Source organism: Mercenaria mercenaria, chromosome 11, assembly GCF_021730395.1.
Source record: "Mercenaria mercenaria strain notata chromosome 11, MADL_Memer_1, whole genome shotgun sequence".
Lineage (NCBI taxonomy): Eukaryota > Metazoa > Mollusca > Bivalvia > Venerida > Veneridae > Mercenaria > Mercenaria mercenaria.
In genome coordinates this window covers 10,106,785-10,124,223 of record NC_069371.1, presented here as the reverse complement: position 1 = coordinate 10,124,223, position 17,439 = coordinate 10,106,785, and the positions used below count along the sequence as shown (strand labels likewise).

Below are 17,439 nucleotides of genomic sequence, written 5' to 3'. Positions count from 1 at the left end.
TCTGCTACATAGCGACTAATCTACTCCGAAAGGTTTTCTCTGTAAAGCTCATTCAGAATAGGGCATATCGCAGAAACGAAGAAAACAAAAACTTTTACATGATACATATACTATACATTATTAACATAGGATTTATCAAGGGAACATTTCTTAAAATATATTGCCAATGTAAGTCAAAGTTAATCAATGTTTGTAGCACTGTAAAGGTTATTAAGGCACTCTTTGTCTGAAATGGATGACTCTCACATATAACTCCTATCTTTATATCCAGTGTTTGTTGCATCGGTTGGTGTAACAACACTCGAAACGATAAAACGGAGCGGATACCTTCTCCATTCTTGTAGGGTCCCGGCACAGCTGCAAGATTTCAATTTCATTCAATTAACATATAAACTTGTCATCAGAAAAGAGAGCAAGTCATATCTGTTTTCTTTCCTATTATTGAGAACAACCCATTTATAAATGTTTATAAGGTCTGTCTTCGCAACAATAACATATTCACAACTTATATCTATGTAATGTAGAAATAACTAGAGCTATCACTAAAGGTGATGAATGTACACCCCCACATGCACTGACACAGTACATTGCAATCTGACGCACACAAGATTGCATAATTATGTGGACTGTATGTATACAGTATAGTAACAAAAAACAAAGTCCCATAACTATGCAGAATATTTATCTAAAAGAACGTAACATGCACCATGCACAACTAGGGTTGGTACTGATCACTTGTGTGAAGTTTCATTAAATTGTGTGCAAGGGTTCGGAAGATTAGGCGCGCACAAGATTGCCTATGTAGACTGTATGTACATAGTATGTTAAAGAAAAACAAAGTCCCATAACTCTGCAATTTTTTTTTTGAAAGAACCTAACATGCCCCATGCACAACTACTGTTATTACTGATCACTTGTGTGAAGTTTCATTAAATTGTGTCAAGGGGATGAGGAGAGATGGTGCGCACAAGATTATGTCTATGTATATAGTATAGTAACAAAAAACAAAGTCCCATAACTCTGCAAAACATTTTTTCTGGAAGAACATATCATGCCCCATGCACAACTACTGTTGTTACTGATCACTTGTGTAAAGTTTCATTAAACTGTGTCAAGGGGATGAGGAGAGATGGTGTGCACAAGATTGTGTCTATGTATATATTATAGTAACAAAAAACAAAGTCCCGTAATTCTGCAATTTTTTTTTTCTGAAAGAACCTAACATGCCCCATGCACAACTACTGTTGTTACTGATTACTTGTGTGAAGTTTCATTAAATTGTGTCAAGGGGATGAGGAGAGATGGTGCGCACAAGATTGTGTCTACGGACAGACAGACAGACAGACAGACGGACGGACGTACGGACAGACAGACAACCTGAAACCAGTATACCCCCCTTACAACTTTGTTGTTCGGGGGGTACAGTAAAATAGCAACGAAACTTTTAGAATAATCATTCATATTGTTTAAAACTATGTATGCTGTTATCATTATCTATACTGCGCTATTCAGCTAAAAAAAATGGGTTTGCCTGTAAAAGAGACTCAACAGATATTTGCAACTTTTCTTTTTATGATGTAATTTCCACTCGTACCTGTTCTTCTCGCTTTTTTATTCATGCACTAGAGATTGTAATTTTCATTAAAATGTGTGGTTCTCACTCTGTTGTCTATGCACCAAAGGGTGTAATTTCCACTCATACCTAAAGAACCTCAATATTTATCTGCTCAATTGAGGCCGCCACACATACCAGTAGTACTCACCTCGATATCTATGCAACTGAGGTAGCCACACATACCATTATTACTCACCTTGTCATCTTTGCACATGGGATTACTGCACATACCTGTAGCACTTACCTTGTTACCTATGCAATCAAGACCTCCAAACATACATGTTTGTACTTACCTCGTTATCTATGCAGTTAGGGTTTCTACATATTAATATTATTATTATTATTATACCAGATTTATAAAGCGCCCTTTTCATGATAAACACGTTCAAAGGCGCTTTACATATACTGCAGCCACACAGGGCGCGAAATCATCCTCATGTAGTACAGACACAGAGCGATCTGACCAGAGGGACATAAAGTGAGATAAAGCCCCCAGAACAGACAGAGAGAAATTTTCAGATACAGACGTGTCCGGCTGACTTAGCCTAGCTCTTTTCGAATAGACAGTCTGGTTCTTTAACGTGCCCGGTGTATAGCACCGATACACGCGAAGCCGTCTTTCCTGGGAAGAACCAGTACAGGCCTCTAGTTAGGTGGGAGACACTCAAGAGCCTCCCAGAAATTTCCAGTGCCTGGACCGGGATTCGAACCCCGGACCTCTTGATTAACAGTCAAGCGTGTTACCACTAGACCACCGGCCCACCTGTAGTACTTATTTGTCATCTATGTAATCGAGGTTGTCATAAATGATTGTAGTACCCACCTTTGACGGTATAATTTCCACATATACCTAAAGTATTCACCTTGTTATCAATGCAACTGAGATTATGTTTTCCACTCATACCTGTAGAACTCACCTTGTTATCTATGCAACTGACGGTATAATTTCCACTCATACCTGTAGAACTCACCCTGTTCTCTATGCAACTGACAGTATAATTTTCACTCATACCTGTAGAACTCACCTTGTTATCTATGCAACTGACGGTATAATTTCCACTCATACCTGTAGAACTCGCCTTGTTATCTATGCAACAGAGATAATAATTTCCACTCACACATGTAGTGCTCACCTTGTTATCTATGCAACTGAGATTATAATTTCCACTCATACCGGTAGTGCTCACCATGTTATCTATGCAACTGAGATTATAATTTCCACTCATACCTGTAGAACTCACCTTGTTATCTATGCAACAGATTATAATTTCCACTCATACCTGTAGTGCTCACCATGTTATCTATGCAACTGAGATTATAATTTCCACTCATACCTGTAGAACTCACCTTGTTATCTATGCAACAGAGATTATAATTTCCACTCACACCTGTAGTACTCACCATGTTATCTATGCAACTGAGATTATAATTTCCACTCACACCTGTAGAACTCACCTTGTTATCTATGCAAGTGAGATTATAATCTCCACTCATACCTGTAGAACTCACCTTGTTATCTATGCAACAGAGATTATAATTCCACTCACACCTGTAGAACTCACCTTGTTATCTATGCAAGTAAGATTATAATCTCCACTCATACCTGTAGAACTCACCTTGTTATCTATGCAGCTGAGATTATAATTTCAACTCATACTTGTAGAACTCACCTTGTTTTCTATGCAACTGAGATTATAATTTCCACTCATACCTGTAGAACTCACCTTGTTATCTATGCAAGTAAGATTATAATCTCCACTCATACCTGTAGAACTCACCTTGTTATCTTTGCAACTGAGATTATAATTTCCACTCATACCTGTAGAACTGAATGATAGGAAACATGCCTGAAATAACATACATAGAAAATGTAACAATCTAAATCTAAACAGGTACAGGAAGTTGAAGATAAAATTGTCCATGCAATTTTACAATCTCTTTTTCTAGGTTTAATTGTTACTTCCATTAGTAGATATTGACACTAAATTGATACAGTAACATTAGACAAAAGCGAAGATACAGTAACATTAGGCAAGAGCAAAGATGTTGCTAGTCATTTATGAACTAACGCCAATCTAAAACTGAAGCTAATTCCTACTCCAATATTCGTCTTTTTGCTCACTGTTCTTTCAGAATATTTCAGGTAAATGAAAAACTAGTCTTGTCCACAAATTTTACAAACTGAATGTAAAAATAAAATGCATTACGTTATTAGGCAAACATATTGAAGTTTTGTTACACGATTCCACATTCCACCCAACTGAACCACAGTTATAACATTCCAACTGTTGATCTGAAAATCCGATAGAAAATATGATAAAATGTTACAAAACATAAGTACAGCGGTCAAACATTGAAAAGAAAGGTTCTTTTTGCGACACTGAACTCGAACCTGTGTGAATATTCCAAACAATTATGCTAAAATATTGTAAGGAAACATTTAAATATGAATATTCCAAACAAATTCTAATAGTTCTAGGACTTTTATCTAACCCTTACGACAATGATCTCCCACCGACACGAACAAAATACTCAATATATGTTCACAGTAGAAACAAGAAATACTATTTAAATCTTGACTTGACGGCTGAAAGAATCCCATTGCAAAATAAAACAATCTTGCCGTGTTATCTGAAAGTCTGCCAATGCGCGAAACTATATTGGGTAGACACGATTTTATGACGGACAGATAGGCGGACAGAAAAATGGACTAATGAAAAGAAATGAAAAGAATCTCCAAACGTCATGAATACCTTTCGCGTTTGTGAGATGACCTCAGGAATATGAAATGTTAATGTTCAAATTAACCTACATAAAATATACATACCTATAGTCATATATCTTGTGTTTGATGATAATGGAATACCCAAAGCTGTAAATTACAAGACAAAGCATTAATATAAACATAAACACTAAATCATATTGAGTAGGGTTTGAATTTGCTTCAAACAAATAACGAATGTTTAAACGTCGCCTAAGATCATTTATTTTTTTGTTCGTACGGGGATGACCGCGTGAATGAGTCGTTTTTATGAGTGTGCCAGTCAACGAGTTTGCATCTGACATATTCGTTTTCCTAGATATTAACGTGCAGATAGCCGTATTCATTCAAAGGTGACAGAGAGTACGGACGGACGAACATGACTAAATATAAGTATATACATTTTTTTCCATATTGCAGGACAATATCCATCGACAACGTTTTGTGCAAAAATTATTTAACAGTCTGTAGATGCTATCACAAGATCTGTTTTTGAAGTATTGTAACCACTTATTGTAACGGGGAACAGTTTCAGATATCACAGGATCAGCTTTGTATGACGGATTGTGAGTTAGGGGGACTATCAGCCCTCATTACCGGGGATGGCAAGTGCAACGATACTGGTACGAATCACTCGTGTGTACCATTCGAACGACAAAACCTTCAAGTCAAATAAATCTGACTGTAAATAATTTCCTAGGTAACTTGCAGGAAGTACAGTGACAGAAGTAAGTCAAATTGATTCAAATATTGTTATTATACTTACTATGCAATAAAAAGAGGGAAACAATAGCAGCTAGTAGAAGTTTCATCTTGCAGTTAATCAGCTGAAATAAAGTAAATTATGTGAGATTATTAAATTTTTTATGACTTGTTAAAGTTGAAAAATTCACGAATGTCTTATTTAAAGGGGTTTCTTGTATTTAAACTTAACGTGAAACTGCTGTGTATTTCATTCAGTGAGGTAACTAACTATATATGATTGATGTTTATCTTAAACGTCATGCATGACAATCCATTGGAGATTTTTAAATTCTCACATGGCTGTTTTCAAGCAAAAATGTCGAATAACTTTGAATAGAATAACACATTAACCTATGTTTGTCATAAAGCGGGTTCACATGATATTTTATTGCTCTTTGATGTGTTATCCTTAGTATTGGGAGCATGCCATAGTTTTCTTATATAGTTGTTAACATTTCTTATTGTTTTATTCTATATTAAATAACAAATACATATAGTTGCACGCAACAATTTGATCAACCTTTCTTATTTGAGACAGAACAATAGTTAGCTTTAAATCCAAACAAGCTAACATTCTTATTTCTGAAGTTTGATGACTAGGAAACCTTGTGTAAAGTTTCAACCCAATACATACAATGATTACTAAGATATGGTCTTGTCGCCATGTAATTGTAGCTTGCAAAAATTAAGAAAGTAGGAAATTGTTTATTTACAAGATGAATTATACTAAGAATCGATCCAGGCATAAATACATCAGCTTCTTAAACAGTGTTTGTCCCGCGCCAAACTTTTAAATAATTTATACTTCTAAGCCGAAAAGTTCTATGTTACATTAACCTAATAACTCAACTCTTTCTAAATCTTCCATATTCCTTTACCTTCTGTCTAACCCGATCTCATGTCCAAGCCCTTTTCGCTAAGTACTTATACATTACCCTAGAACTACGTTGCAGTAACATGTTTACAAACATTTCAAAATGTTTACAGCAATGTCAAAACATCAATTATGTACACAGAAAGAGTAAACAACAGATGTAAAATAAATCACAACTGGGCATTTTGATAAACAAATGACTAGTATTGAAATAAACAAAATAATTAAGGCCAAATTTAAGGTATGAAACAGTCTAATGTAATTTAATTTGTCAAAGTTGTAAACAAACTCATGTTGCTGACCATGTAAACAAGGTAATTAACATTTCTGATCAATTAATAAAAATTCTGTCCAAGACAATAACATCATAGTTAGGACCAATGGAGTTAATTTCGATTGCGTATTTTACTCTAACTAATCAGTTATAATGGTAAAGATTAAAACCAAAACTTTCTATTGTTACAAACTTTTGCTGGAATAACAAAGATCAAAAGGGGTCCGCCCAGGTAAACACAGTAATTAGTATATCTATGAGTTAGTTGAATTTTTCCTCAAAAACAACAACAAGTTGTTTAGGAAATAATGAATAGAAAACCCGTCTTTTAACGTTATTAGTGCACGAAAATCGGTTATACGTTCGCGGAATAATTTCACGAGGGCGTAGCCCGAGTGATTATTCTGGGGACTTATAACCGATTTGAGTGTATTAATTTAAGTAAAACACGATTTTGCTACACATTATTTCGATTTGAATATGCTCTTGATATAAAGCAGTAGATAAATTATAGTAGCGCTCTGTCTTGGTCGCAACAAAAATATTGACGTCATCGCACGTTAACGTGACGTCATTTTAGCGAAAGCGTGTTTTAACACAAACAAGCATATTAGAATTGTTAATAAAGACAAGATGTATTACTAAGTAATTGATTTAACAGAGAATTCATTGGTACCGGTACTACCATTGTGTTACAGCCAACGCCCGGATGAGCATTTATTCACGTTTTCTTCTGCATGCCTTCATCAAGTGAAGCAGCTAAATGATAGATATCTGATATAACTTACTTTTGTAACTGAAAGTATCTGGAACGTCTGTTGTTCTCAGACTCCTTCAGTGGAACGTGCCTAAAAAAGCTGCATTGAAACGCGTTCGGGGTAATTTTCATCTTAACATGGAATACATTGGTGTGCAGTGTCATTCATATTTGCGTTTAGTTTAGTTAATTCAAACCGCGATCATTTTATTCATGTAAAATAATAAGGCTATAAGTAAATCAATACTGCTCAGTTTGCTATATCAAGTCCAAAATCGTAAACAATTTCTTTTCTAAAACGAAGTTGATGCACATTTAAATGCAGCTTTTTTTAGGCACGGGTAGTGCATTAAATATGTTAGTATAAGTAGATTGTATAACAATGCCCCCATCCCCTTCAAAGAAGTGCGGGTATACTGCTTTGCAACTGCCTGTCGCATCGGTCTGTCGGTTGGCCCGTCCTCCGTCTCTCGGTCGATAGTGTGAACGGTTTTCGTCTCCGCCTAATAACTGGAGAACCAGTCTACTCGGGGTCTTCAAACTAAGTAGCATTATTAATCAAATGTAGTAAATGACCCATATAGTTTTTGTTTTGGCGTCAGTACGTCAAAGGTCAAGGTAACAGGGGCAGAACCTTGAAAACGGTTTCCGGCCAATAACCACTCGACACAGGACTTTCAAACTCGGAATTGAGCATATAGAGTAGATGAATTCTAAATTTTGGGGTCAGTAGAGCAAAAGTCACGAACACAGGGGCCTGAACATTGAAAACGGTTTTCGCCCAATTACTTAAGAACTAATTGACCCATGACCTTCAAACTTGGTAGCATGATTGGGCTTATACAATAAATATGTATATTTAGCTTAAGGGGTCAGTAAGTCAAACGTCAAGGTCAAATGGGCCGACCGTTGAAAGCGGTTTCTAACAAATAACTTGCAAACAACCTGACCCAGAACGTTCAAACTTGGTAGCATAATTGGACATATGAATTTTATAACCCTAGTGGTTTGAAAGCTAGCAGGTTTAAGGTCAAGGTCATAGTGATCACGGGACTGAAAATGGGACAATCCATCACAGGGGTATACATGTTTTACAAACATCTCTTGTTTCTGTTTGCTTCTGTTCGGTTTAGAATCACACCGACACAATTTAGGTCAAAGATTCTGAGGGTGGATGAATTTGATACCTTTTCGCATATAATTCTACACCTTATATAAGTTTCAAAATCATATCAGTGAGTGGCAAGTGATTCAAAGTCGGCGACCTTAACCATTCGGCCTTGGAAGCCTCCTTGTTGTATCATTAAAGGGTAAGGAAACCCGGACAATAAGTTAATTCTATATGAAAGATCCTCAAGCCTTTCATAACTGTGAAAGAATTAATTTAATCAGACCACTTTTGACAAAGATACGGCAGTTTGAAATTTAAGAAAATGGCTGATCATGGAGGCAGCCATTTTAGCGTGTTTATGACGTCATTTACACACTGCTGAATTCTTAATTTAGCAAATAAATTTTGAAATAAATTTATTTTCATATGTTTCGTGTAAAACATGATAATTTCTTTCATTATAGCTTGAAAAAGTAGAGAAATTAGTAAATACAGTTCAAATGTGTATGTAAAAATTTAATAAATCCGCCATTTTTTTGGTTGCCATTGAAACAAAATGGCCGCCAATTTGACCAAATATTTAAATGCTCATACCTTTCTCATTTTTACTCCGGTTTTGAAAATTCTTTTACTTCTTTAAATGATTTAAGAAATCCCAGCTGACTAAATTAACGTAAGAACAACGTCGCCTTTCCCTTTAATTCATAAGTATAACACCAGTAAAAACAAGAAAAACTTCCGAAGATATATCGACACAAACATTTCGATTTTGTAATGTACGTCTGAATGCATGCCTCTTAAAATATAGACATACTAATAGGTATGGCCCGTGTCATGTCTTGCGTGAGACAATCATTTACTCTAGTATATAATAAAATTATAAAGAGTTTACTCTGATTAAATGGTATTTTCAATATTTCATAATTATGAAATAATTTTGATTACAATAGTTTTATTGTTTGTTTTTTTTTACCCCAAAAAGGCGCAAAATATGTTTGTTGTATTTTATATACATTCTACGGTGGTATGTTTAGGACATGCAATTATTTTTTTAAAGATTTTTTAAGATGTTGATCGCTCGAGATAATATGTTGATCGCTCAAGATAATATGTTGATCGCTCGAGATAAGATGTTGATCGCTCAAGATAAGATGTTGATCGCTCAAAATAATATGTTGATCGCTCAAGATGATATGTTGATCGCTCGAGATAAGATGCTGATCGCTCGAGATAAGATGTCGTGCGCACGAGATAAGATGTTGATCGCTCGAGATAAGATGTTGATCGCTCAAGATGTTATGTTGATCGCTCAAGATTAGATGTTGATCGCTCGAGATAAGATATTGATCGCTCGAGATAAGATGTCGTGCGCACGAGATAATATGTTGATCGCTCGGGATAAGATGTTGATCGCTCAAGATAAGATGTCGTGCGCATGAGATAAGATGTTGATCGCTCAAGATAGGATGTCGTGCGCTCGAGATAAGATGTTGATCGCTCGAGATAAGATGTCATGCGCACGAGATAAGATGTTGATCACTCGAGATAAGATGTTGATCGCTCAATATAAGATGTCCTGCGCACGAGATAAGATGTTGATTGCTCAAGATGATATGTTGATCACTCAAGATAAGATGTTGATCGCTCAAGATAATATGTTGATCGCTCAAGATAAGATGTCGTGCGCACGAGATAATTCAATCTTAAAAAAATAACATATGTCCTAAATATACCACCGTAACATTCCTATGTAAGTCTGCCAATAAAATTTCTTTTAAATCAAATTTTACATTCTGTTCACAAAAGTTCAAGTTTGAAAAAAAGTATTTCATGTGCTTTGCTTTACGTATAATATATACATTCTATAATAGTGGTAATTTGACAAATTCATAGTTGATTCATGCCATGACTGCAAGCACGTAGGAGAAAACATTAACACATTGTAAAATAGTTATAAGAATATCACAATAAATTATCAACAAATTGTTTTATCTTAAGGTAATTCTTCACGTTTAGGTCGAAATTTTTTCTACATTGTAGAATTTGATTAAACTCTTTTCAAAACTTCAGAATATACCTAGAAAATTCAGCAAATAAAAACGATAGGGTCATGTGCTTGAGTGTTTGCTAGACTAATTTGAAAAAAAAAATAGACCTCACGGAATATTTCATAAAGGGAGTCGTAACTTTCATAACGTTTTCGCAAATAGAATTTTTTCCAAATTATAGATTTTAATGAAACTTCTCATAATTGTAAATTAACACATCAACTATAATTTGGTGAAATAAACTCAAGCCTTTCATAACTTTGAAAGAATTAATTTAATCAGACCACTTTTGACAAAGATACGGCAGTTTGAAATTTAAGAAAATGGCTGATCATGGAGGCAGCCATTTTAGCGTGTTTATGACGTCATTTACACACTGCTGAATTCTTAATTTAGCAAATAAATTTTTAAATAAATTTATTTTCATATGTCGTGTAGAACATGATAATTTCTTTCATTATAGCTTGAAAAAGTAGAGAAATTAGTAAATACAGTTCAAATGTGTATCTAAAAATTTAATAAATCCGCCATTTTTTTGGTTGCCATTGAAACAAAATGGCCACCAATTTGACCAAATATTTAAATGCTCATACCTTTCTCATTTTTACTCCGGTTTTGAAAATTCTTTTACTTCTTTAAATGATTTAAGAAATCCCAGCTGACTAAATTAACGTAAGAACAACGTCGCCTTTCCCTTTAATTCATAAGTATAACACCAGTAAAAACAAGAAAAACTTCCGAAGATATATCGACACAAACATTTCGATTTTGTAATGTACGTCTGAATGCATGCCTCTTAAAATATAGACATACTAATAGGTATGGCCCGTGTCATGTCTTGCGTGAGACAATCATTTACTCTAGTATATAATAAAATTATAAAGAGTTTACTCTGATTAAATGGTATTTTCAATATTTCATAATTATGAAATAATTTTGATTACAATAGTTTTATTGTTGTTTTTTTTTTACCCAAAAAAGGCGCAAAATATGTTTGTTGTATTTTATATACATTCTACGGTGGTATGTTTAGGACATGCAATTATTTTTTTAAAGATTTTTTAAGATGTTGATCGCTCGAGATAATATGTTGATCGCTCAAGATAATATGTTGATCGCTCGAGATAAGATGTTGATCGCTCAAGATAATATGTTGATCGCTCGAGATAAGATGTTGATCGCTCAAGATAAGATGTTGATCGCTCAAGATAATATGTTGATCGCTCAAGATGATATGTTGATCGCTCGAGATAAGATGCTGATCGCTCGAGATAAGATGTCGTGCGCACGAGATAAGATGTTGATCGCTCGAGATAAGATGTTGATCGCTCAAGATGTTATGTTGATCGCTCAAGATTAGATGTTGATCGCTCGAGATAAGATGTTGATCGCTCGAGATAGGATGTCGTGCGCACGAGATAATATCTTGATCGCTCGGGATAAGATGTTGATCGCTCAAGATAAGATGTCGTGCGCATGAGATAAGATGTTGATCGCTCAAGATAGGATGTCGTGCGCTCGAGATAAGATGTTGATCGCTCGAGATAAGATGTCATGCGCACGAGATAAGATGTTGATCACTCGAGATAAGATGTTGATCGCTCAATATAAGATGTCCTGCGCACGAGATAAGATGTTGATTGCTCAAGATGATATGTTGATCGCTCAAGATAAGATGTTGATCGCTCAAGATAATATGTTGATCGCTCAAGATAATATGTTGATCGCTCAAGATAAGATGTCGTGCGCACGAGATAACTTAATCTTAAAAAAATAACATATGTCCATAATATACCACCGTAACATTCCTATGTAAGTCTGCCAATAAAATTTCTTTTAAATCAAATTTTACATTCTGTTCACAAAAGTTCAAGTTTGAAATAAAGTATTTCATGTGCTTTGCTTTACGTATAATATATACATTCTATAATAGTGGTAATTTGACAAATTCATAGTTGATTCATGCCATGACTGCAAGCACGTAGGAGAAAACATTAACACATTGTAAAATAGTTATAAGAATATCACAATAAATTATCAACAAATTGTTTTATCTTAAGGTAATTCTTCACGTTTGGGTCGAAATTTTTTCTACATTGTAGAATTTGATTAAACTCTTTTCAAAACTTCAGAATATACCTAGAAAATTCAGCAAATAAAAACGATATGGTCATGTGCTTGAGTGTTTGCTAGACTAATTTGAAAAAAAAAAATAGACCTCACGGAATATTTGATAAAGGGAGTCATAACTTTCATAACGTTTTCGCAAATAGAATTTTTCTAAATTATAGATTTTAATGAAACTTCTCATAATTGTAAATTAACATATCAACTATAATTTGGTGAAATAAAAAGTATAGGTCTGTATGCTTATTTTTGAGATATTTGACCATAATTAAAGTGACCCGGAGATTTTATGCTAATTTTAAGACATTATTTTGATTTTTTAACGTGTAAGATGTTTTAATTTCATAGGTTAACCTAAGAAATTTAGTAACAGTGCCATTGTAATAAATTTACTCACATGTTTCGATCTATTCATAAAACGATTTTCATTTCCGTACACCGAATTCAGGCTCTATTCTGCGTTTTCCGTATAAATGACGTTACGCCGTCACTTTCGGTTAATCAAGCGTCCAGAGCTACCTTAAAAGCCTAGCATTCATTGTTGCCATTGTATCGTTCTATAAATAGTTGATATCTACCCAGTTCTCAGCTAAATCAAGGGTTTGCTTTTAACTCCTAAAATACTTTTGCAGAATTTTATATGCAATTTATCAATGTAGGGTTAACGCACGTTTTTTTTGTGTAACAACATCTGCAGAATCCCAAGGGATTGGTTGGTGCACGAGCCCGTAGGGCGAGTGCACCAACATAGCCCGAGGGATTCTGTAGATGTTGTTTCACGAAACAAACGTGTGTTATCGCTATTCTTGCATAAAACACAACTAAAGTGCTGGAAATATCGAAAAAACAAGACTATTCAGCTGACATTAGCCGATCGAAGTCGGCCGTTTCAGGTTGTTATGGACACATGTTTTATTTATGCATTTCCAGGGCATACAGAAACAGTGCATATTTTATACATGTCGAACGGACATTCTTGTTGTAGTAATTTCTTTAATATTAAATATATGTAAAATAAGCATGACTCCCCCTTTTTCCGATATAGGCCTATCGGTAGGAACTTTAGCTTTAGAGGCTCGGAATTATGAGAAAAGGGCATACACGGCATCCTGTCTTTACACAATTTGCAGGTGAGGTGCCGACAGAACACAATTCTGCTTGGTTTAAATTATAGTCTGTCCCTTACGCTTTTTAAATGTAAATATTATGTTTAATAGAAACTGGTATCGATACCTACAGTCTTCATGTCGTTAAAAATGAAATCTCTAGGCCTATAACTAGAAAATTTTGCTTTGCACCCTACCCCATCGCGATCAAAGTTTGATAAACACAAAAATTTGAATTTTTCCAACATCGATATAATCAACTTAGATTGGATTTATAAACTCAAACATGGTTGGTGAGATCTACAAATAAATTGAAAAATATATAATAAATACCTTCTGTTCATCAAATGTTCATTAACTATGGAAAAATCCTTCAAACTTTACGCTTCGTCATGTTTATGCTTTACATTACACACCATCACTACATCAGTAGACTGCATAGATGTGTAAAGTAGACACAAACATTTTTTAAAAGTTTCAGTGTAAGATTTAAAGTTAGCATGTCAACTTTCTCGACTCAAATTAATTTGGAAAACGAAATTGTATTTTTGTAAATGTTGTTTGCCTATCATTTTCAGGGATTTTATCGCGGCGTGTAAACTTACTTTGAGTCAAATACGCGTAATAATACAATAATAAGGAACGTTAATTCAGTCGCGTATCAAGAGAGGTAGCGCTTATTACAAGTTAAAGTAAAGTTAGGTTGAAAAATGATATTTTTAATAAAAATGCAGATGAAAAGATTTCATAAATCTCGGACCTTTCGACTTCGGCCAAAATTGATTCGGGATCCATAATTTGCTTACGTTGGACCCGCAACAGCATATTCAAAACGTTCACCAACAGCGCGTGCTCACGAGAATCTCCTTGTTTGTACACGTTTTTTCCCTGTTTGTGCATGCCCGAAATCGGCAAAAAACAAAGGTTTTATGCAAGAATGTCTTTAAAATCACAAATGTCCCATACCTCAGAGAAATAAATACAACCATTGAACCAAAAAGTCTCATATCAGTTTTAATATATACGAGTAAGTTTATCATACAAAGATAGTAAGGTATGCTGTAGGAGCTTGATCTAAACGTTTTTATTAACTGTTTTAAGTTTAACAGTTTTTTTTATATTTCCTGTATAAATAAGATTAACGCCAAGATAATTGTGCGTATTGACAGAGAGATTGTATGTATTGATTTCAATTCAGGATAATTTTGGACTTTGGAATGAATAAATTAAGTTTAAAGAACAAGCACCTCATGTTTTGTATCCTCAAGAAAATCCTATACGATCAACTAATAAAATTATAAACGGCTGGTAAGGGTACATTGTTCTGTTTGGTTCTCGACCAACATTCAACAATGTTTACACTTTCAGAAATTTTGGGCAGCTTCGTCGGCTGATAGTTTTAGCTTCTTTCTGGTGTGGCACAGGCCGACAGATAGTCAAGTATTAAGTATACAATTGCATACAAACGGCATTGATCGAACTACACCAGCATCAGAATGGATGAAGAAAACAGAAAATCTAGGACTTGTCGAAAAATAACGTTAAGTTCAGTATTTTTGGAAGGCCTGTCTCCTCGCAAAGGGAAACCATAAGAGGATCTATGTATTCAGTTAAACACGAATATTATGTCAATAACGCCCAAATTCTTAAGTTTAGTTAAGACTTGTCAAGAACATTATAAGGCTTTGATCCATAGACGTTTAGAAAACATCGCAGATTACTAGAGCAACATAGATCAATTAGTTTCACTCCAAAATTATTATAGGTTTCAACTTACGAGGCCCGGACAGCATACGTGTTGGGAACATACACAATTAAGATGTCAAACAATGTCATGCGTTTAAGGCAGATTGGTAACAATCACGCGATTTTTAAAATGTATGTCAAAACTGACAGGATGCTTATGATATAGAGGTTAGTTTAAGTGTTTATGATGCAGTTATACATTTTTAGTTTAATCAATAACATATGTAAAAAGATCCTTTGGAAGCATAGAGCGCAACCAATCAGAATAATAGCAGACTCTGTTCACGAGAGGCAATGGAATTTGCAACAGCTCTGTTTCTTTATGTATATAACCTATTTGATGAAAAATACCAAGTCCCATTTTCTAATGCATAACCAACTTATTGTTATAGATTCACATTGCTTCCAGTTAGTTTCAATAACTATTTTTTAGAAGGTACTATTATTATCTTCATGAAATTTCTGTATATTTCCTTCTTTTCCAATTGAAATAGTTTAGAACTATTCCAATCATTTAAGACTGATTTAGAACACATCTTGGCAATATTCATAATGGTATACAGCTTGTTTTTAGAAATATTATTTCAATGTGTATCACAATGTTCAATCTCACAATAGCTCAGTACAAGTACATTGTTACATTGTTGTACTCAACATAATGTCTATAGTGACTGTATGTTTTACAATACATCATATGGCATTTAATATATTCTTCTATATCATAAATGTTTCAAAGTGACTTTAGTGCCTCTGTGGCGGGGCGACTTCAAATCACTTGCCCCTCACCGATTTGGGTTCGAAACGTCGAATTGGGTGTAGAAGTATCATGTGAGGAAACCATTCAGGTGGCTTAAAGGACGTTGTTTCTACAAAGGCGCCCGCCCATGCATGAAACAGGAGAGCACATGGGTTTTTTTCTCCAAAAAGTTGTCATATGCCCTAGATTATGTTGATGTGAATCAAAGGGAAATGAAGATAGATATAAATTTATAATACCATATATATCTTCCTGTATCTATTCCGAAATTCAAAAAAGGTCATATATAAAAATCTATATTACTTGTATGAACTATTGCATAGATACAACTTGTTATTACAAGACTAAAAACGTAAGTATTGTGTGCCCAATGGGCATTTTAACTAAAGTGATACAGATAGCAATACTTAGTTAAAAAGAAATGATAATATTAATTGTATAATGCATGTTTCGAAATGTTTTCTTAATTGGCAGAAGAAGAAATTTCCTTCAGTAAACACTTTATAGTTAAACTATTATCGATATATTAAAATCAAAGGATTCTAATTTCTTCGCACATATTTTTTTTCTAAATATGATGGTACCGTATTTAGTTTACACTAATTTGTTTTAGCTCGATTGTGATGAAAGCTTCAATCTTATTGGAACCACTCTTGTGTCTGCTTCCTGGAAAAACCAGTACTGGTGTCATATGAGAAGTCATGGTCGTGACCCCAGTGGGGCTCGAACCCACGACCCTTGGACTGAGCGGCCGACACCTTATCCACCAGACCACCGCTCCCTTTACCGTATTTCAAGAGCTGATATCGTAAAACACACTGCTTGACAAAACAGTAAATATTCTTTTTATTATTACAGTAATTAGAGCGTTACAATAGAAAAATAAAGCAATAGTAAATGATAAATAAATGATACAGTTTATTCTTTACTTCCAATAGGCTAAAAGCCAATATAGAGGACATAAACATGCAAAATTTAAGACGAACAGTGAAATTAGCATGCATATATAGATATTCGTGTATATGTATATACATTTTGCATTGGAGAAGGTTACGCACTAATAATAGATTAACGTTACATATATATTTATACATTGTACAGAAAAATATTCCAGTCTTATTGATTAAGATAAACTCCGGTAATAGTAACGTAAAAAGCGTTGTTTACGTTACTTACTGATTTCTACATGGTTATAGTCCGTTTTATTCGACCTGGCGGGGCGGAGTTAATCTCTGACTTATGCAAATAATGGTAATCTCAAAAACCGAGCAAAATAGGTTGAGTTTAATTCCGTAATCTTCGGTAACCAACGACTAACATTCAACGATACATTGGTTACATGTACTACATACCCTGCACGATAATGCAGTGGACCGTCGCAAAACCACGCCCCGCCAGGTCAAATGAAATGCACTATACTTCGCAGGGATATGGATTCGTGGATTTCAATGGTTAAGAGATGATGCGTGATATCTAATGATATAATTATTTCGTACATATATAATATATAGTGAAATAA

General features: G+C 34.5%; 1 protein-coding gene across 1 annotated transcript; it reads right to left on the bottom strand.

Annotated features, from left to right (window-relative positions):
* Positions 1-203: 203 nt before the first annotated feature.
* On the bottom strand, positions 204-5,302 carry LOC123532128 (uncharacterized). Its single transcript, XM_053518523.1, has 5 exons — positions 5,143-5,302; positions 4,443-4,487; positions 3,823-3,908; positions 2,749-3,462; positions 204-357 (listed from the first exon to the last, which is right to left on the bottom strand). Exons 1-4 carry the CDS (start codon positions 5,186-5,188, stop codon positions 3,262-3,264), a joined length of 378 nt encoding a protein of 125 aa, XP_053374498.1. The 5' UTR covers positions 5,189-5,302; the 3' UTR covers positions 204-357; positions 2,749-3,261.
* Positions 5,303-17,439: the final 12,137 nt, after the last annotated feature.